The 21,373-nt window shown below is 49.6% G+C and overlaps 1 protein-coding gene across 2 annotated transcripts in view; it reads left to right on the plus strand.

The window, feature by feature from the left end:
* LOC120699796 (probable prefoldin subunit 3) overlaps nucleotides 1–21,373 on the plus strand; it is a 37,854-nt gene that overhangs the window by 14,774 nt on the left and 1,707 nt on the right. Inside the window, exons 1-2 of one of the 2 annotated variants that reach the window (XM_039983875.1) lie at nucleotides 20,107–20,287; nucleotides 21,138–21,195. In XM_039983875.1, the coding sequence (XP_039839809.1) occupies nucleotides 20,145–20,287; nucleotides 21,138–21,195 (201 nt within the window). In that variant the 5' untranslated portion in view covers nucleotides 20,107–20,144. Of the gene's footprint in view, nucleotides 1–20,106; nucleotides 20,288–21,137; nucleotides 21,196–21,373 lie in introns of those variants that run through there. The other variant, XM_039983876.1, reaches the window with a different exon arrangement.

The raw sequence follows: 21,373 nt of genomic DNA on the forward strand, positions 1-21,373 counted from the left end.
TGGACCGGACCTCCTCAATAGCTTGAAGAAGGGGAGGGCCCTCTCAGCCAGCCTCAATATGAAGCGGCTAAGAGTGGCCAGAGATCCAGTAAGCTTCTGGACGTTCTTGATGCGGCCGGGAGGCCTCATCGCTTCGATCGCCTTGATCTTGGCTGGGTTTGCCTCGATACTTCGATGTGAGACCAGGAAACCCAGCAGCTGCCCTGCTGAGACGCTGAAAATGCGCATCTCGGCATTCAGCTTCGTGCGCGTGGCGCGCAGTCGGTCGAAGACGAGAGACAGGTCCTCAACTAGTGTTGTCCCTACCTTAGTCTTGACCACAATGTCATCAACATACACCTCAACAATATCTCTAATTAGATTACAAAAGGTTTTGTTCATAACTCGTACAAACGTAGGTAAGGCATTTCTCAGACCATATGGCATGACAATATAGCAATAAAGCTCATCTACTGTTACAAAAGCAGTATGCTTCCTATCCTCTCTGGACATCTGAATCTGGTGGAAACCAGAGTATGCATCTAGGAAAGACAAAATGTCACACCCGGAGGTGGAGTCCACGATCTGATCGATACGTGGAAGATGATAGGGATCTCTAGGACATGCCTTGTTGAGGTTGGTGTAATCGATGCACATCCGAAGCTTCCCGTTGGCCTTTGGGACGACGACCGGGTTGGCCAAACTCTCGGGGTGGTGGACCTTCTCGATGAAGCCAGCGTGAAGCAGCTTGCGGACTTCTTCACGGATGAAGTTCTGCCGTTCCAAGGACTGCTTCCGAGGTTTCTGACGCACCGGCGTGGCGTCGGGGTAGATCCTCAGATTGTGCTCGATCACTTCCCTGGGGATCCCGTGCATCTGTGACGGTTCCTAGGCGAACACATCGACATTTGCCCGGTGGAAAGTGATGAGCGTGTCTTCCTATTTCTCCTTCAGGTTTCCCGCGATGCGGGCGGTCCTGGAGGAGTCAGCTCCGATCTGCACGGTCTTCACCGGAACATTGTCCGGATCAGACGGCTGAACCTTAGGTGCCTTTGCAGGCACCCTGGCTTGCGAGGTGGATGGATCCTCCTCGGAACGTGCCGCCTCTGCAGCCAGAGCATGCAGTCTCTCAACTGCAGTGACGGCAGTGGTGCGGTCACCCCGCACGATGAGGACACCGGCAGGGATAGGCATCTTCAAGACCAAATACCCATAATGGGCAATGGCCATGAAGCGGTAGAGTGCCGGCCGGCTAATGATGGCATTGAACGGGAGGTTCACCTCCGCAACATCGAACTGGACGCTCTCTGTGCGGAAGTTCTCCTCGGTCCCGAACGTGACTGGCAGAGTGATGCTCCCCAGAGGGAACACCGGATGTGGGCCCACTCCGGAGAATGGGAGAGAGGGAGTCAGCTTGGACTCCGGGATCTGCAGCTGCTTGAACGCTGCATAGCTGATGACGTTAAGGCCAGCCCCACCGTCTATCAGCACGTGATAGAGCCTGATGTTGGATATGACAGGGGCGGTGACTAGAGGTAGTACACCAGCCCCGGCCATGTTCTCCGGGCAGTCAGATGGCCCGAAAGAGATGGTGGTGTTCAACCAGCTGTGGTGCGGCGCCGCCTTCGGGACCCCCGGCTTCACCGAAAGGACCTCTCGGCGAAGGGTCTTCACGTCCCGCCGGGAGACAAGCTCCCAGCTTCCACCGTACATTACGTACAGCTTCTTGCGGCGCTCCTCGTTATCGGAGTCGGAGTTGTCATGGCGGTAAACGCCCTTCAGCTCCCGAGCGGGGGATTGGTACCCCAGCTCCTTCTCCCCGGCAGCGGTCTCGCTGTCGGAGGCTTTCTCCTTGCCAGACCACTGGCGAGGAGGGGATGAGCCATCCTTGGAGGCCTGCTCACGCCGCCCACTGACCCGCTTCGCGAGTTTCTGGATCTCACGGCATTCAGCGGCGCTGTGGCGAGCGGTGGGATGCACTGGGCATGAACCTCCGCTGCCACCTTGCGGGCGCGGGCGTTTTCCATGCGAGTTCTGGCCCCCAGCCACCTCCGCAGCAGCTGGGGCCGCTGCTGCAGCGACTGGACAACCGGGATATGGCTCCCCGCGACTCCGGTTCTTGTTCTTCTTTTTATTGCCACCGCCCTGGGCGGTAGCCCCGGAGCCACCGGCCTTGGCGTCTCCGTCTTGGGGGGCTGAGTGCCATGCGCGGCCCTCAGCGGCCCTGGCACACTTGTCAGCCAGGGAGAAAAGTGTGGTAACACTTTCCACCTCGTGCGTCGCCAGCTTCTCGAGCATCTTCTCATCACGTACCCCCTGACGAAAAGCAGTGATAATAGATGCATCAGAGATACGAGGAATGGTACTCCGTACCTTGGTGAAGCATGAGATGAATGCCCGGAGTGTCTCTCCGGGTTTCTGCCTCACGGCGTGGAGGTGAGCCTCCACACCATGCTGCTGGTACGCGCTGGCGAAGTTCGCTGTGAACCTCGCTCAGAGCTCCTCCCAGGACTGAATCGTCCCAGGAGTGAGGTTCATGAGCCAAGTCCGGGCTAGCCCAGTCAAGGCTACATGAAAGTATCTCGCCATGACGGCGTCGTTACCGCCAGCTGCTGTGATGGCGGTAACGTACACCTGCAGGAATTCCGACGGGTTAGTGGTACTGTCGTACTTCTCCGACAGGTGCGGGCGGAACTTGGACGGCCATGCCACCGCGCGGAGGTGATCCGCCAGCGCAGCGCAGCCCACCCCAGCCACCGGGGTGCCCGCCTGTATCCGGGCATTCACCGGAGGCTTGGGTACCGCTGCATCCAAGTCGGTGTTGAGCCTGCGGTCCTCAATGTTGAGGCGACGTTCTCGCGCCCTTTCCACAGAGATGCGGGCATCCTCACCCGCACACCTGTGGTTGAGCTCTGCCTGCAGGTCTTCTGTTCGTGCACCCCTCACGGTGGGGGAGCGCACTGACGCCGATGCACTGCACTGGCGCCGGTGGTAGGGTACCACCGCATTGCTAGGCGGAGGTCGTTGCCCAGTCCTTGCAGAACTGGGGAGGCCTGAACCAGATGGAGGAGACGGTCAACGTCGTCCCGCCACTGCCTCAGGGTGTCTGGCGAGGCAGCAGCAGCTGGAGGGTTGCGAAGCAACTCCCTAGCCGCCGCCAGCGCACCGCCGCTCGCAGCTTGTGAGGGGGCCCTTGACGGGCACCCTGACTCTTGCCGACGTGCAGCGCACGCCAGAGCCGACGGTGGCTGCTCCACAGGCACGGTTGCCCCTTGAGCAGGAAGGCGAGAGGAGTGTGGCGCGAATGACGCCACACCCTCCGTCATCTCCACGTCGTCGTCGTGGTGGAAGTGCTCAGCCACCCGAACCATGGAGACGAGCAAGAGATGAACTAAAACCAGCTAGTGCCCCTACCTGGCGCGCCAAATGTCGTGGTGTGGTAAACCACAGCCGGGTGGCGTAATGCACCCGCCTAAGCCCAGAGGCTGAGTACTCGGGGGTTAGCTAGGACTAGTTTGATCTCGCTGGAAGAACACGATGAACACTACAGGTTTAGAGTAGTTCGGGCCGCCGGAGCGTAATACCCTACGTCCACTGTGTGTTGTATTGCTTGAGTTCCCTTAGTCTCGAGTGAGCCTGAGAGAGTGTGAGAGAGCCTGAGCGTGTCTAGTGCTCAGTCCAGAGTGTGTCCGAGGATTTGTAGCGAGCGCCTCCCTTTTATATCTCATGGGAGGCGCGTACATGGCCGTTGGGTCCCCGACAGGTGAGCCCAATCGATGTAGTCTAAAATAACATAATGTTCATACATTATGGCGTCGCAGGCGAAGGAGATCTCATTCCTAGATTTCCTTGCCTGCTCCTGGGAATCCTCCGTTCAGCATACCCATGCGCTGTCTTGTCGAAACGGCGCCAGGCGTAGCTTGCGGCGTTGCCTGCAGCGTAGCTGAACGGCCGTGTAGCTTGCGGCGTAGGCGGTATGATGAAAAAGTGTCGTGCCGTCGTATCCAATTAATGCGGCAGACGGGCTCTGCGCGGATGCGGCGCAGGCGGCTGCACTGTGTACCTCGGTAATACGCGGTCTACAGTGAGACCTGACAAAGGCTGCCCCGCGTGCCGCGGCGGCAGAGCACGCCTCAACCACCCGCATTGAATGCGGTGGGTGGGCGAGTCTCCCAGCGGAAGACCCGCGCCTGCGGGACACGTGGCGCCTCCGGACCCCCCCCCGGCGGTATGTTGGTTCTACGCGCGCGGGAGGTCCGGACGGGCGCGAGGAGGTCCCGGACCCCTATGGGGGGTCCGAGCCCTCGGTTGTTGGCTCGGAGCTTCTCTCCCTCAGGAACACGTGGCGTCACCGGACCTGTCCCAAAGCGGGGAGCGGGTCCGGGGCCGTTGGCCTGGTGAGGTAAGAGCCTGACCCGTGGGGCTCGGCTGCTCCGCCCCTTATGACGTAGTTACGGATGACTACGCGAGTCCTGTCTTGCTGCAGTAAGAGTGGGTATCCCTGCTACAGGGTACCGACAAGGTCCCTGTCGACGTCTTGGTTGAGCTCTTCGCCTGGGCGACGTGCTCCTTCTCCGACTCCAGCGGATCCATGGGGAGCATCTTGTCTAGGAGTTCTGCGTCTTGACCCAAGGACCATAGTTTCAAATTTGAATTCTCGTTGGGTCTTGTATGCAACTTTACACCACTGGAGGATGTGTGTTGTGGACTTCTTTGTAATTTACTTTTCCTCTAGGGTGTTGTCTGTAAGAGCCTGGCTCTTTTAATATACGGGATCCAGTGCCTTCGCAAAAAAAAGCCCGCTATTGTCCGCTATTAGTTTTTTAAGAGATCTACCGCTACTCTATACAATACAATAGTTGTCCGCTAAAGGGGGGTTTTACAAGATTTAGCAGTGATAAATGTCCGCTATGCCCACTAAAAATTTATTCAAAAGAAATAAAGAATCAATATAACTAGGGTGAATAATAGACAAAGCAGCAGAGACACAGTTGGACAGTCAAGAGATGTGTTAAGTCTATTTTTAGAGTGCTAGACGAATACTTCTAAATTTGTATATAATTATTGATTATTTTATTATTTCGCAAAATGATTTAGCTTCCGCTATAGCTTTTTTAGTTTTTTGGAAAGACTTTCGCTAAATATCTTAGTCCGTTATTTCTTATGTTGCTTTTCGCTCACATGGCGGTTTTCCTTTTCCAAAAAAAAACATGGGTACCTTATTCTTCGGCGTGCCAGTAGACGTCTCCCAGGCCGATGGATCTCCAGATACCGCTGACCTATTGTATTGGGCCATGACTCTGCGGCACATGATGGACCTGAGTCGGAGGCTATGGGGACAGGAGGTTGCCGCCCACCACTTGCAGCTTGACCGGTTATTTGCATCCATTCAGAAACCCACCTCTACACCGATGGCGCCAAAAAGAAAAAAATTGACTCCACAACAATCGAGTAAAATTTATGCTACCGTCACTCAATTTGCAAACGACTAGGATGAAGCCACGTGGTATTACCAGCTAACAAAATTGAGTGACAAGAACAAAATAAAATCAATCGATGTCCCCATCAAACACGCCAAAGAAAACTTGACTCAAAACCAAAATTACATCAACCGGATAAAATGTAAGTGAGGCCCATGGCCTATCAGATAGGGAGTGACTCCGAGTATCTTGTAGCAAGTTTTATGTGTAATGCTAGCAAGTATACCTTTTTTATGAAACTATATGTTTCGAAACAGATATATATTTACCATGCATTTTTCAAATACACAAACTCAACATATAAAATGTATTTAGATCAATGTTTGGAAAATGTGGAATAAAAAAGTATCACTTATCACGCAGCGGTTGCGTGAGCACCACCGGCGCCCCTGTGGACGGAATAAAAAAAACATGCCAACAATAATTAATAACAACACAGCAGCAGCTAAAGAAGCAGAAAAAATAGTACTGCAGCAGTGATGCAAAAATCTGCAGAAAATCCACACGGACAGCAACAGTTTCTACGAGGGCCCGTTAGTGGGCCTTTACATAAGGCTGGTGAATGGGCTTGTTTCTTATTGTTTATGTATGTGGTGCTCGGCTTAGCCCACGGGCCTCATCGGAGTTCAGCCTGTAGGTGGGCTGGTTGGATTACTTGCGGGTACTTCTTCTTCATCATCAGAACTCGGAATTCACATGAGGTCGGCCTCCGGCGGCTCGACTTCGTAGACGTTAGCCTGGTCGTCGTCGGAAGACGGGTAAAGCTGGACGGCCGCCCATGGCACTACTGCTGCAACGGGAAATCTTAGGAAAGAAAGGAAGGCGCCTATCTAGCTATATACGGAGCGCGTGGATGCATGTAAAACAAACAAATTGAACAGTGGAGATCAAGTACAAAGAGAATGAAGCTAGCAGCAGAGGCCACTCACCACTTCACCAGAGGCGGCGTATATATACCGACGTTGCTGCAGTTGAAGGGGACGAGGAGCCGCCGCAAGCCCAGCGGCAGCTGCAGACCCACACGACCAGCAGCAGCAGCCGCAGGAGCGGCTGCGCCAAGGCCATGGCCATGGTTGTCGAGGAGATCATAATGGAGAGGCGTCGAGGCGAGAAGGTGAGCGTGGGTGGAGAATGGAGATGGTCCGGGACGCTAGCCGCTCAATGCTTTATAGCAGCGCCCCCGTCGCCTTTGGACCCAGACCGGAGCACCGGAGTCACCGCACTCCCCATTACTAGGTAACGCGCCACATCATAACGTGTCGATGAACCTGTGTACTTGCTTGACTTCCAGGTTGTGACGCCTCCACGTGGGGCCGAGGGGCAGTCGGAACCAGGGTTAACCGAACCGTCGGTAACCGGTCCGGTTTGACCGGTTACCGGTCAAACCGGTCCGGACCGGTTCCGGTTCGGTCCGGTATGAAACCGGTCCAAATTCAAAATTTAAATTTGAATTCAAAAAATGAAAAATTCCCAAAAAATTCCTAAAAATATTTCAAGGTGCAAAAAATCTAATGGTGTCAAATTTTCTCAAAAATTCGTTCATTTAGTATGGTTTGCGGAATTTATAAGTTAAATAAAAAAACATGCATACGAAAGTATGCAAATACAATGTAAAAATAGTATAAAAAAGGGTTCGAGTGGTCATTTAGACTAAAATATGTTGTACAAACATTTATTTAGTATATTTTGTGGGCATTTGAATTTAAACAAAAAAAAAGAAAAAAATTTGAATTTGACCGGTTACCAGTCAAACCGGCTGGTATACCGGCCAAACCGACCGGTATACTAGTCGGAACCGGTTGAACGGGGAAGTTTGAATTCAAATTTGAATTCCACCGGTTCCGACCGATAACCGGCCAAACCGGACCGGTATACCGGAACCGGAGGCCGGCGGTTACCGGTCACCGGTCGGATACGTTAACCCTGGTCGGAACCACTGCCAGTTGCATGCGCGGAACCTCGCGCCCAAATTGTTGATGTGGCCCTTGGCTCCGGGACGACGTGCCTTTTCCATGAGCTTAAAATAACCTATGTCATATCAAATGTTTCAATATTAATTAGAAAGACTAAACATAATTTAATTATAAAGCTAACTGTATGAACCTAGGGTTTATTCACGAGACGAATCTATTAAACCAAATTAATCCATAATTAGCACATATTTACTCTAGCATCACAGGAGCTAATCAATTTTTTCGCGACCGTGCGTGAGCACGTTTTTCATTAAAAGGAGAGAAGAAAAAGTTACAAGAGGCCGAGCTCTAGAGCAAAGGAGCCGACTATAGAGTTCAGATGAGGCGATTACATTATTGTAGAGGTGCGACCTAGCAGCGCTAAGGAGCTAGCAAAAGGTAAATCTAAATGTCTGTAACCCGCACGGGACCAGGCCCGGCCCCGAGGGGGGTCGAGCTGTGCAGCCGCCCCGGGCCCCCCAAAACCAAGGGCCCCTCCCCACGTATAGAGACTGCAGGTGTAGTATAGGCTCAAGCTGTATTTGTAAGCCAGACCCTATGGACTAGTGCAGCAGCATCTGGATAGCACGGGGCAGCAGGCCTGCACGGCTGCACGTGCACCCACAACACAATGTGGCAAACATGAGTGCATGACTGGGTGAACTCCTTTAATTCTCTAGATTTATCGCCGCATCTAATCTAATCTCCTGACTCCCTCGCGACTCGTCACAACCAATCCAATCAAGCAACGGCAACTCCATTTTCTCCGGAGACCTCGACCACGATCCACTGCCGAACAAGTAAAGGCAACGGAAGCTGCCTCTATGTCTGATAGGAGTATATGTGAAGTTCAAAATTCATCAGTATGTCTTATTGCCTGATGCGCTATTTTCCATCTGTACAATCTTCAGAGTTTAGACTTGAGAATCCATTGTCCATATCTCCATCAAGGGCATTAATATAATTTAGCCAAGAGGTTTTTGCAACTTGATAATTTACTAATTTTGTGGACTTGATCATGTATGGGTATGGCATTACGTTTAGTAAATTATTAATTGTATTTTCATAATTTTTAGAACTATCATGTTGATAGAATGTATGTGTTAGAGCGTGCAAAAAGAAAAAAGATGAAACAAGTATACTACTATTATTAAAATATCTATTCTATCTCTACTATTTTTATTTTTAAGATAAGCAATAATTTATTGATCCGTCAATCGCTTTCTCTTCTATTTCTAAAACAAACAATAAATAATAATGTATGTATTAATCTTTAGACGTAGCAACACATATGCATATTTGGTACTTAGTAATATTATTATTATTATAGGGCCTCTTATTTTAGTTTCGCTCCGGGCCACCAAAATCTCAGGACCGGGCCTGCACGGGACCCAGCTGTTATCTCCTCTATAACAAGATACATGACCTCTTCAATCGTTCGGGTCTGATGATCAAAAGTTCTGTGATTCCTCTCCTTCCAAATCAACCAGCAAACGAGAACCACCAGAGAGTCAAAGCCGCGCCTATAGGTCTTAGGAATTTGTTTCCGGGCCTTCCACCAGATTGTTAAAAAATCAGTTGGTACACTGAGCAGCGCCGTATCCCAACCGACCTTGCGCAGGACCTTGAACCAGACTTCCCGCGAGAATGGACATGCAACCAAAAGATGATCAATAGTTTCCGACGATTGGGCACATAACGCACAGGAATGAATCTATTAAGCCTAATTAAGAGAGTGATGAAGAAAAGATCAGCAGTAGAGGCCCACTCACCAGTGTCGGCGCATACCGATGACTGCAGTAGTTGAAGGGGACGAGGAGCCGCCACAAGCCAACGCAGCGGCAGTTGCAGACCCACACGAGCGAGCAGCAGGCCAGCAGCAGCAGCACTGCAGCAGGAGCCGGTGCGGGGAGAGCCACGGCAATTTTGGATCCTGCCATTTGGGCTCATTCTTCATGACTTCCAACAATGCAGGAACGCAAAGTTGTGTTCCATGACACCCGCAAAATTACTTGCTGCACGAGTGGTCTGCAGCAACGAATAGTAGTTGTTAAATTTACAATAACATGCATAAATTAGAGAAATGTACAGGAATAAAACAGGTCCACAACTCACAAACCTTATCGGCGTCGGACAGTCTGCTAGGATTCTCGCGAATGACATCAGCATGGAAGGATGAGAACTTCCCCACTTCAGCCTTGATAGTGTCCCAACAGTTCTGTAGAGACTTCACAGACCTTTCTGGGTACGCTCCCCTCCTCAAGTCGTATCGCTGCAGAATCCTAAACCACATGCCATCCTTTTTTTGTCCTGTACTTATAATTGGGTCACAACTTATCTCCAGCCATGACTTGACTAGGTTTACATCCTCTTCTGGGCTGAAATTGCTGCCTTTGCTCCTCTTTCCTTTGGAGGTTTCAGCTGCAGAAACGGGAGGTTGATCCACATCTTCCTCATCGATTTGTGTAGATGCGGCTGCGTTTTCAGCAGGATCAAACAATTGTGGACTGTTGCTACCAGGATGCATCATTGGGACAGTGGGTGGAAACTGTGGCAACCCTTGAGGGAACCAAGATTGAGGACCTTGGTAGCCATACATGTATGGGTTCCAGGGGTATGGAGGCATGTTGCCGCCAGGAAATCCTCCCTGTGATCCATCATGTGATTGATTAGGATCCATCCTGAAATGACAGGAAAACACACATGTCAATGATAGCTATAACAACTGAAATATAACATCTACTCCCAATTGAAGTAAAAAAAAAGTCATGAGTAATGGAAGCAATTTTATAACAAAAAGTAGGTGGAGTAGCAACTGAAATATAACATCTACTCCCATAACTGAGTTCAAACTATTGTTAAGAGTAAAAAGAAAGTGTGTAAATCGTATATTCAAATGTAAACTGTAGCTGGAATAGCTCATGTTTATCCCCAGAAAGACCTATTATCAGATTGTTTTTGTACACTTCTAAAGAAAAAGTTGGTCTTCGTTCACCAGATCAATGTAACGTAGTCTGCTAATTCACAGCACAAATTCAGAATCACCCTGATAGGCAATGTAAACCACACCCTCATATAAAATTCAGAATCACCCTGACGAGATCATCTTGCAACTCAGCAGGAAAAACTAAACACAACAAGCAATCCTGCAAACTAAACACCATATTCTAGGCCAACCCTTTTTCACCCGTGACACTAGTAGCATCAATCTAGTAGCATCATAACAGCTGCCAGAGAAGTTCCCATGTGATATCTTCCACTTAGTCCATTTTTTGTGGAACATCACTTGCTCAAAATAAAGCTAGATGCAGCCATACCCAAGAGTGCTGCAGAAGTGGTCAAAGTAAATGCTCGACATCAATTGTAAGTTGTAACCACAAGATAAAACGTCCTTCCCCCTAAATGCAAGCAGCTAACCTCTGTCCTTGGCACATTAACTTACTCTCGAGTACTAACACCATATAAATGGCAGTTACACCACATATTAACACATCCTTCGTACTATGATTCATCGCGTGCACTACTCACAACTAAGGCAGTAACGCATCAACAGAAGGGAACATGTCAGTATTAACTGTACCTTTTTGCTTAAAATGCAAGGCTGATAACAAGTAATTCCCTGCCGTCTCGGCTTTTCTATGAAACCAGTGGATAATGGGTGCCAAGGGCAAGGAAGCTCTGGTGGTACTTACAAACACATTCTGAACTAGGAAGGACAGTGTGTTGATCAAAGCACTGAACGGGATCCCCAATCCCAAGCCAAGAAGATCCTAACTAGCAATCCGCACCCAAGCACAGAGCAGTCGTGAGGGAGACGAAGGCCATATCAATTAATCAAGATGGCATGAATGCATGGATTTTTGCCGGCAATGAATTTCCAAAGTATTCTGTACGTGAGGCTAGCAGTTGGCGCCGAGCACCATTGCAACTGCAGTGCACATACCTCAGTTGGGCTGGACGGAGGGCGGAACGCGCTGTGGAGCTCTCCTCGGATGTCGCCGCCGAATCAGGTGAACGCCGCCGAATCAGGTGAACGCCCACGGGTGCGCACGGACGCCTTCTCCAGGACCCTCGCACCCACGGACGGCCGCGCGGCCGGAGGGGATTCCGGGCCGGCCAGGCTCGGAGGCGGGAGCGGACGGCCGGGCGCGTGCTCCGGCAGGCGGCGGCAACCCGGATTTCGCTTCCACGCGGGGATCCAAAGTGGGCGACGGCGGCAGGCGAGGCAGCTCCGGAACGATGCAGGCAACCCGCTCCCCGGCGCACATCCACGCTCCCCTCGAGGCCCAGGCGCGCGCGGACGCCGGCGGATCTGTCCGCGCGCCGCTTCTCCCTCCCCGCGCCGACCGCTTGACGCGGTCCTCCTCCCTCCCGTAGCCTGCGGCCCACGCTCCCCTCGAGGCCCACAGGCGCGGACGCCGGCGGATCTGGCCGCGCGCCGCTTCTCCCTCCCTGCGCCGACCGCTTGGCGCGGCCCTCCTCCCTCGCGTAGCCTGCGGCCCACCCTCCCCCTCGGACTCCGGCGACACCTCCGGGCCGGAGCGACGACTTCGCCGGCGGAGGACGGGCGCGGGGGATGGGGCTGCGGTCTGGAGCCGATTCTGCGGGCGGCGGGGGCGCTGGCAGTTGAGAGATCGAGGATGAGAGAAGGATACGGAAACCCCTGGGAACAGAGGAAACGGGAGGTTAACTGCCGTGACTAGTGGTTGTGCTGATTTGTTGTAAAAAAAAATATTGTTGGCTGGTTGTTAGTTGCTGGCTGGTGCTAGTTTGGTGTGTGAAAAAAATATTATTGGCTAGATGCAGCAAACAAGAGTGTATACGGGAGCCCGCTGCAGCTTTTTTCCTGGACGCCGATCCTTCGGGAACAGGGGCGGAGGGCCTGTTATGGCCCACTATGGCCCGTGTCATACCTAAAGTCCAAAGAAATTTTTAGTACCCCTGCATTTCAGCCAGACCAACAAGCAAACAGCAAGGAAACTGCGGTGCGTCGGCCTCGGCTCCTCCGGCGCTCCCGGCGCTCCCTCCGCAGCTCCGCTCGACCCCGATCCCCGAAGGCTCCGCGCCGTGCCTCCGCGCCCCGCCTCCATGCCTCCGCGCCGCAGCCGCTGCCTGCCTACGCGCGCGCGCCTCCGGCTGCCACCAAATCCTACCTGCTGCTGAAATCCCGCTCGAGCGCGCCGCCGCACCCCAAAATCTCCGCTCGAGCGCGCCGCCGCCGCACCCCAAAATCTCCGCTCGAGCGAACCGCAGGCGCATCCTTCTCTGATCCCTTCCCGTCAGAGCACGCTGCTACCCCCAATCCCTTCCTGCTCGAGCTCCCACCTAGCCAAATCCATCCACAGGCTCTCCTCCAATCCCTTCCTGCTCGAGCTCCCGCCCAGCCAAATCCATCCACAGGCGCTCCTCCAGCCCAATGCCCCAATCCCATCCTCCCCAACGCAGCTTCTCTCTCTTCCCCAGCCCAAATCAATTCCGTCGCTGCTCCGTCCCCAATCCTCTCATTGCTAGCTTTGTCCCCAAATCCTATAGTCTGCTCCATTATCTACTGCTGAGAGCCATGGAGAGCTAGGAGGCGTGTCCTGGGAGGAGGGAAGGAGTTGTGTTGGGAGGCAAGGAGTTGCATCGATCTGGGAGGAAGGACTGGGGCGGTTGGCGAGCTCGCTGCAGCTACGGCTCGTCCTCCGACGGCGACGACGCCTCGGCCGCCAACGGAGAGGAGTTCGTCGACTCCAACGTCATCGAGGCTGGTAACTGTCCGTGCTTTCCCGAACTCTTTTCTTGAACGAGATTTCAGAGTGCACGCACTCTGAGTTAAGTTCACTGCGGAAGAGAACTGAGCTACTTTTCTTTGTCAGCATTAGCTACATGTCACTTGTACCGGGCTATTGTTGTGTGGTGATTAAATGTGAGCTTTAATTTGTCCTTGCAGTTGAGCTCAGGAGCGTATCAGATAGTTTTGAGATAAAAATGCATGACGGCAAAAACTTGAGATGAAGAGGACACCATTGGCTTTGACCTCAAACCATCAGATGCTATCAACATTGCTTTCTGGTGCAAGGTATGCATTCGCTTCCTCACTTTTCACAGTATATCTTGACAATATTTGTTTGAATGATAACTACTGTTGATATTGAAAGTGTTGTTTAACATATGCGTGTTAACTATACGAGTGTTAAAACACTCTGTTGAAGAATCTAAGCAACAACAGTTAAGCAATCATACCTTTTTATTTTGATCTTGATGCTAAACCTTGCTATTGCCGTATGATATGATCTCAATACAGTTATTATATGAACAGACTCTTTCTCTCCCCCTCTAATAATGATCGGCTTCGCCATACCTTAATTTTTCTTCGTCCTCCGCCACTGTTCGGGAACATATACGGGACACCGGTGTGGATAGCCTGACGTCTGTAATCGCGCGCTGCAATGACTATGCACAGCTATTAAGCGTCAGAGCAAGCAATCATAATAATAATAATAATAATAATAATAATATTATTATTATTATTATTATTATTATTATTATTATTATACCACTTCCGGTGGTGTTTGCAGTACAACATCAACATGTCCGTCCCGTAGTACTCCCGTTTGTTTGGGGCGAAGCTTCCGAGCGCCTCTCTCCTTAATTCCCCTTCGATTCTTACTCGCCAGAAACCCGACGCGTCGTCGGTACGGTGAATCTCAAACATGTGTGTGCCGATTCAATTTTCTTGGAAAGCGACAAATAAAGGCTGGAGAAAAAGTTCTGTATACTACAAGAAAAAGCGGGACATGTTTTCATGTGACGAATCTAAAACATATTTCACGTCGGAGTCGGACCCACTGACAGTGGCATGCGCGGACCTCGTCCAAACTTTTAAACGGGGGCACAAAACGGGCTCCTCACACTACCGGCCTTTTGCTCTCTTCTATGAAACCGAAGCAAACGATCTCTAAAAGTCCATTGGCACTCATCGTCCATTACTATAGAAAGGACTTTTGGTCCAGCACATTAATCCCGACTGCTTTTGGACCCGGGATCGATGATACCTTTAGTCCCGGGTTCAATAGCTAAAAGACAACAAAGATCTTTCATCCCGGGTGGTGCCTCCACCCGGGACTAAATATCCCCCATTAATCCCGCGTGAAGCCATCACCCGCGACTAAACTTTTTAGTCCCGGGTGCTGGCTCCACCTGGGACTAAAAGTCCACCTTTGGTCCCGGGTGAAGGCTCCACCCGCCACTAAAATGCATGTTCCTGGTTCGGCGATTTTTTCTTCAAAGTCCCGAGAAGCTCTCCGTCACTTTATATCTTGGACTTGGAGAGGAAGCACAACACCGGTGCCTTATCCTTTCGTCAATCTCTGAGCTCTCTTCTCTCTCCTCAACTCCCCTCTCTCTCTCATCTTTTCTTTCACGCTTGGAGCAGGAGATTGAAGCGCTTGGCCGGGGAGGCGTGGGCGGGAGGAGGCCGGCGGCGCGGGCTACCGCGCGTCCAGATCTGGGGGCCAACGATGCGGGCGGAGCGGGCCAGGCGTGGCGGGGCGGGGCGGGCGCCGCGCGTCCAGGGCGGGGGCCACCAGTGCGGGTTGAGCAGGTCGGGCGCCGCCGCCGACCGTCGCGCGTGGGTGGGAGCGGCTCGGCCAGGCCCCAGCTCGGGCAACCTCAGGTGGGGCCAGCGCACGACGGGTCGGCCGGCGAGAGGGCGGCCTGGGGCAGGACCGGTGTGCGGCAGCTCGACGGCAAGTGCAAGCGCAGGAGGTGGAGATCGATAGTATTTTTTGATGAAATTGTTCTTAGCTGCTGTTGTTTGGAGGAACTTGGGGAAGATTGAATATGTTTAATTTGAAGATTGATGCTGGATTGATGTTGGTTTAATTGTTGTAATTGAATGGGGAATTTGATGGGTCCGTAATTGATTGGGGTATTTGAGAAATGAGGCTTGCCGTGTAGGACAAGGATGAGGTAGAAGGAGAGGGCGCCGCGGCCAGCGACAGCCGCCCGCCGGCCGACGAGCGGTCAAGGTCCACCTTTTTTTATTCGTGAAAACTTTTTTGGTCCCGGCCGTAGTATGAGCCGGGATTAAAAACACTCTTTAGTCCCAGTTGCCAGACCCAGGACCAAAGACCCCGATCTTTTGTCCCGGTTTGGGAATCCCGGTTGAAAAACCGGGACAAAAGAGACTTTCTAACCAAGACTATTGAGCTGTTCTGTAGTAGTGGTCAATTTTAGGTTGTTCCCAGGTAACCCCATCGGTTTGTCACTCACTGTATCGCTGACGATCTGACCCCACATCGCAGTGTCCTATTCTGTCTCGGAGTTGAGCATCAGAGCAAGCAATCAGGTAATCCCCTAAGCATCAAAGCAAGCAATCAAGCAATTAGGGAATCGTCGAAATTTGAATTGTTTTACAACTTTTATGCCAATAATCTAAAGATTTTTTTGGAGATTTGTCCGGTTGGGGAGATTCTGCAGAAATCTCCTAAGACTTTGGAGAAGTTACTGAATTCACAAATCCACTGTCCAAACCTCAACCAAAGTAAATTAAGTGAATTTTCAGGTTTCTTATTTCCACCCCTTTTCTCCAAACACATGCACTCAAAAAACCTTGCAACCAAGTAGATCGAGATCAAACCCTAGAAAAACTCAATAGCCAAGAACTTCAACAAATCATAGAAAATAAGAACAAAATATGAGGATTTGTTTTCCAAAGTTCAGTTCTACACGTGTGAAAGGACCGTGACATCTTTCCTCCAAAAAAACCGCCAACGGGAGCGGAGCTGGGCTGACCCAGCGCCTAGGGCTTCTCCATGGGCTGATGGGGCTCTCGGTTGGACCCTTTGCTACAGTACTCTACCTTTGTAGAAAAAGAACAGCCCAACGCCTAGAGTGCTCGTGACGGGGTCGCGTTGGGGGTAACGCGCGTTACCCCCAGCCAAGCTGTCGCACATATTATTTCCCACTCTAGTTTTTGTATTTTGGGCCTAAAGTAGTCTAATAAATTGGCCCACATGTTTAATTCATTTTAAAATTGTTTCGAAACAAAAAATTTTTGTTTCAGAACAATTTTTTAAGTGTTCCGACAATACGTAAAAAATTTCCGGGTAAAAATAAATATTTAAAAACAAAAAAAATAATTATTAAACTTTTTATGATAGCTTGACTGCCAGTCATTCGAGTAACTTCTAATATTTCCGCTCGTGGCCCCTGCCAAGTTACAAGTCCCAACATATGCGCTTTTTTCTTTTTTATATTTTTAAAAAATAAAAATTTCAAAAATATATGTCCATTTTGAAATATTTCAAAAATACCCCCCGATCGCCCCCCCATATGGCGACAGACCCTAAGTGTTATTTTTTTCTTCAAATTCGCAACGAGGTCCCTGGAAAAAAAGGGGGCCTATCGCCCCCCCAACGGGCGACAGGGGCCTGTCGCCCACCCCAGCGGCCTGTCGCCCGTTGGGGGGCGACATGGTCCCTCCCCCCTATATAAGCCCTAGCCGCCATATGCCGCCATCCCCTTTGTCATTTGAGCCTAAAAATTCAGAAAAAAAGAGAGGGGTGAGGGGAAGAAAAGCGGTGAAGCTCTGCCGAATTGCGTACTTGTGATCTACCGGTAACTTCCGTATGAATCCATTGATATTGTATAACAATTTAATTTAATTAGCGGATTAGCTGAATTAGATTTGGTGCTTTAGAACACTCGTTTAGTATTACAATTTCAGTACTATTACAGACTTGTTTTTAAATTAATTATGAATTAGAATATAATTATAAAAGTACCTTATTGATATTGCAGCATAAGGCAATGGCTGCCTCCAATTGTGGAGGATTTTCATGGACCGAAGAAAAATCTAGTATAATACTTGATATCATGACCCATCTTGTTATCAGTAAGAAGTTGGATCCGTTAGCGGATGGTACGATAGAGATGGTGTTGTCCAAAGTAGTAGAGTTTAAAGATTTCACATTATTTCGAGGTATTACGATGCAAGATGTAAAGGGACACCTGCTAGAACGTCGGAAGATATACATGAGAGTATGTGAACTAACGAATCATCCTAATATTATTGGATTCTTACAAAGTTCTTATAAGATATGGATGCGGCCAGAGGTGTATGAGATGCACATTAAGGTAACTCTTATTAAGTTGTAATCTCGTCTGTCATTTCGAATCCATATTTATGAAACAGTAACATTGTTTTTTAATTATATACTAGGATTACCCCGAGGACACGGAGTTGATTAACAAAACGATACCAAATTTCCGTAAATTAGTATGTATCTTCGGTGAACTTATGCCGCAAACTAGACGAAGGAGGTGGATAAGATCTTCGGGTGATAGTACTTGGCCTGTGCAAGAACAGATGCCCGGAGGTTCGTCGAGTCATGCTTCAGCACCTCAACCACCAAGTTGTGTTAACTGGGATGACGACATGGATGACTTCATGCCCCTCAAACCATGGCCTCCAACACATGATGTTCCTCCCCCTTTACATGAACCTAGAATCAGAAAAGAGACAAAGGGAAAGGCAAGAGGTTCGTCAAGTCATGTTGCACCACCTGCAGCACAAACTTGTGTTAACTGGGATGACGACATGGATGACTTCATGCCCCCCAAACCATGGCCTCCAACACATGATGTTCCTCCCCCTATACATGAACATAGTTTCAGAAAAGAGAGAAAGAGAAAGCCAAGAGGTTCGTCGAGCCATACTACACCACCTGCAGCACCACCATCTGTCAACTGGGATGACGATCTAGATGATTTCATGCCGTTATCTATAACATATGATGTTCATCGGTTTAAAATGTATTCACATTTAGTATTGTTAATGTTGTATTATGCTTGTATGTATGTCTTGTACCTAACTTGCATTCACTGGACATGTACAACAAACAAGTGTGCTCTGTCACAATGGAACATTTCCAGTTCGACTTCCATTTTCCCTTGAATGCATGTAATCGTCATTGACATCCATCATTCACACACTTCACCTCATATTCTTTACTGCCAGACTTTACGACTCTGAATTCTCGTTTCAATGATATTGCCCATAGTCTCACAGCATCTTTTACGGCTTCAATGTTTGGATATGTTGGACCTTGCACTACCTCATTCCCTCTGTACTCCCATTCCTGATTTCGTACGTCTTCTGCGACATGACTGCCAAAACCATGCTCCTTCCACTCTTTTGGCAATGAGTACTGCTCGTCATCAGATGAGCCCTCATATTCTTCCATCTCTATTGCGGTTTGGTCTTCTGCCTCCATCTCGTCCACAATGCTATGTATCCTCTCTCCCTCATCAGCAAGGCCATGTGGTCCCATGTTTTGGTTCTCTGTCTCTTCTGACTCATCTTGCTCAACATAATTGGTTTCTCTTCGAATACTCGGAGTTCCTTGATCTGCACAATGTTGGATTTCATTTTGTGTCTTCTCCCGGATTTGAACAAGAATGGCCAGTGGCCACCCACGCTCTAGAGATGCTTGCATGTACTTCTGCCAGTCATCAGTGCTGTGTATCATCATCAATTCCCATAAATCACTTTCTACCTCCCAATTAACAAGAGACTGGACGGTGATCACATGTGTCAACGGATCAACATGGAACCCACGCTGCAGCCACTTACATATGGAACCAAAACTCCTTTTCAGAGGTTTATCTATGGCGCTAGATGTGCACTTAAAGGCAGAAAGATCTACTCCATTTGGCCCATACAAAACATTGTAGTCACCATAAAATACTTGAAACTGCATCTTACTCGACATATTTGTATATCACATAATACTTATCGAGTTATACTCTTTACTTCACTACCTTATTCAATAATCCGTAAAAACTAAGTATGAAATTCAACTACAACGTATAAGTATTCATAACTACGTGATGACACTCAAATTCTATTCTAAATCATAATTAATTTATAAACACGTCTCTAATAGTACTGCAATTGTAATAATAAATGCGTAGTACTAATTTACTACTACGTAACTACAAACTAAAGTATCATTAAACTCATACTTAAATGGTTCTACTATAGCACTAATTAAATTAAATTACTCACCCCTACTTAAATTACTCCTACTTAAATGCGTACTACTTAAATGGAAAAATATATAAACTAAATGTACTAACATGTAGATCACAAGTGCTGAATCCGGCAAGACTTCGCCGCTTCCCTTCTCCTCACCTCTCTCTTTTTTCTGGATTTTTGGTGGAATTTTCGGACTTAAATGAGGAGGGAATGGGGGGCCGGTCGCCCGGGGGGGCGACAGGCCCCCTGCCGCGCCCGTGGGCGGGGCCCAGTGGTCGCCCGAGGGGGCCCCTGTCGCCCGTTGGGGGCGACAGGCCCCTTTTTTTTCCAAGGACCTCGTTGCAAATTTGAAGAAAAAAAAATACACTTAGGGCCTGTCGCCCTATGGGGGCGGGCGAGGGTATTTTTGAAATATTTCGAAACAGACATATATTTTTAAAATTTTTATTTTTTTAAATATAAAAAAGAAAAAAGCGCCCAACATACACCCGCAGAGCTGCCGGCGGCCTTGATTGTTGTTGCGCGCTCAATGGGCCTTAATCTCATTACAAGCTGGGCCAAGCCCCATAACGAGGTCGGATGGACCCACCGAACAGAAACCCAATCCCTCCTCTTTGGGCTTTGACGAAGCTGCCGCCGCCGCCTTCTCCCTCCTCTCTACACTTGGGCCTTCGCCTCTCTCTCTCTCTCTCTCTCTCTCTCTCTCTCATGGCGGCGGCGGCGGCGTCGACGCCGCAGGGGGTGGCGGAGCGCCGGGGCATCCCGGCGGCGGCCTTCGTCGAGGACGTCGAGGCCTACCTCCGCCAGGCCGGGCTCGACGTCAACTCCGCCCTCGCCTTCCTCCAGGAGAGGTAAACCCCTGACTAGACTCGGTACCCTAGGGATCTCGCCCTGCGCCGGAGCGCGCTTCATCCGGGAATCGCCTACCGGTGTCGTTGCTCCCGCGCCGTGCTATCGTCTCTGGCCTGGATCCACACTGTCTGCCTCTCTGCGAGTTCCTCCGACCAGTAGCTTGTGGGGTGGAGATGTGGCTGCTCTGTTTTAGATCCTACCTGCTTGTTCGTGAGGGCGGTGGCTATTTTCCCCTCCGCTTGTTAGTTGAGCTGACGAACTGGGAGCAGTCGAATCGCCTGATTCAGTGTTTCTGCGGGTGGTTTGGTGACTTTGAACTCAGTTCATTGGCTGATCCGTCGCTTGGATCTCTCATCTCTGCAAATTCCAACCTAGATACCGTCGGTTCAGCACCTCTCTTTGCAGTTATTAACTTGTGCACCTCTGCTGTTTTTATTATCCATGCTCCCCGAGTATTTGGCGCACAAAAAATAAGAAAGAGAAATGAGAACACTAGCGCTGGCTGCGTGGCTAGCTGGATCTATTCCCTGAGACTCGCTGTTTTTGTGAACTTACTGGTTTTTGTGAGTTTATAGCCTGTAAACTTATTGGAGAGAAAAGCCCCTCATGCACTGCTTCTGTTCACCAGACTGACAGTATTTCTTATGGAACTAAATTGCTAATTCGGAGAAATCTTAGAAGCAGTCAGGGGAGACATAATTAAGATTAGTTTGTTTCAATTTCTTTTTTCAGGAACAAAAGCATTTATCAGATTTGGCTAAGATAGTCTGTGTGAAATTTCATATTTTATCTTACTTGGTTGCACTGATTTTGAGGAGAAATGTAACATGTATATTGTGTTTTGTTTAGGCTGCAGCAATACAAAATAGTGGAGATGAAACTTCTGGCACAACAAAGGGATCTTCAGGTGTTCATGCTTTTTTCGCTTAGATTTTTGTAGACTTTCTTCTGTGAATATGTGTGATGATTTGGTTTTTACATCTTATGATTTAATCTTTAACATAGCAGTAGCTTCCAGAATTGTTTAGATTGTTCATGGTATGAGCACAAATCTCGGTGTTCCACATCACAGCTATTCTTGATCT

This window comes from Panicum virgatum, chromosome 3K, assembly GCF_016808335.1.
Source record: "Panicum virgatum strain AP13 chromosome 3K, P.virgatum_v5, whole genome shotgun sequence".
Taxonomy (NCBI): Eukaryota; Viridiplantae; Streptophyta; class Magnoliopsida; order Poales; family Poaceae; genus Panicum; species Panicum virgatum.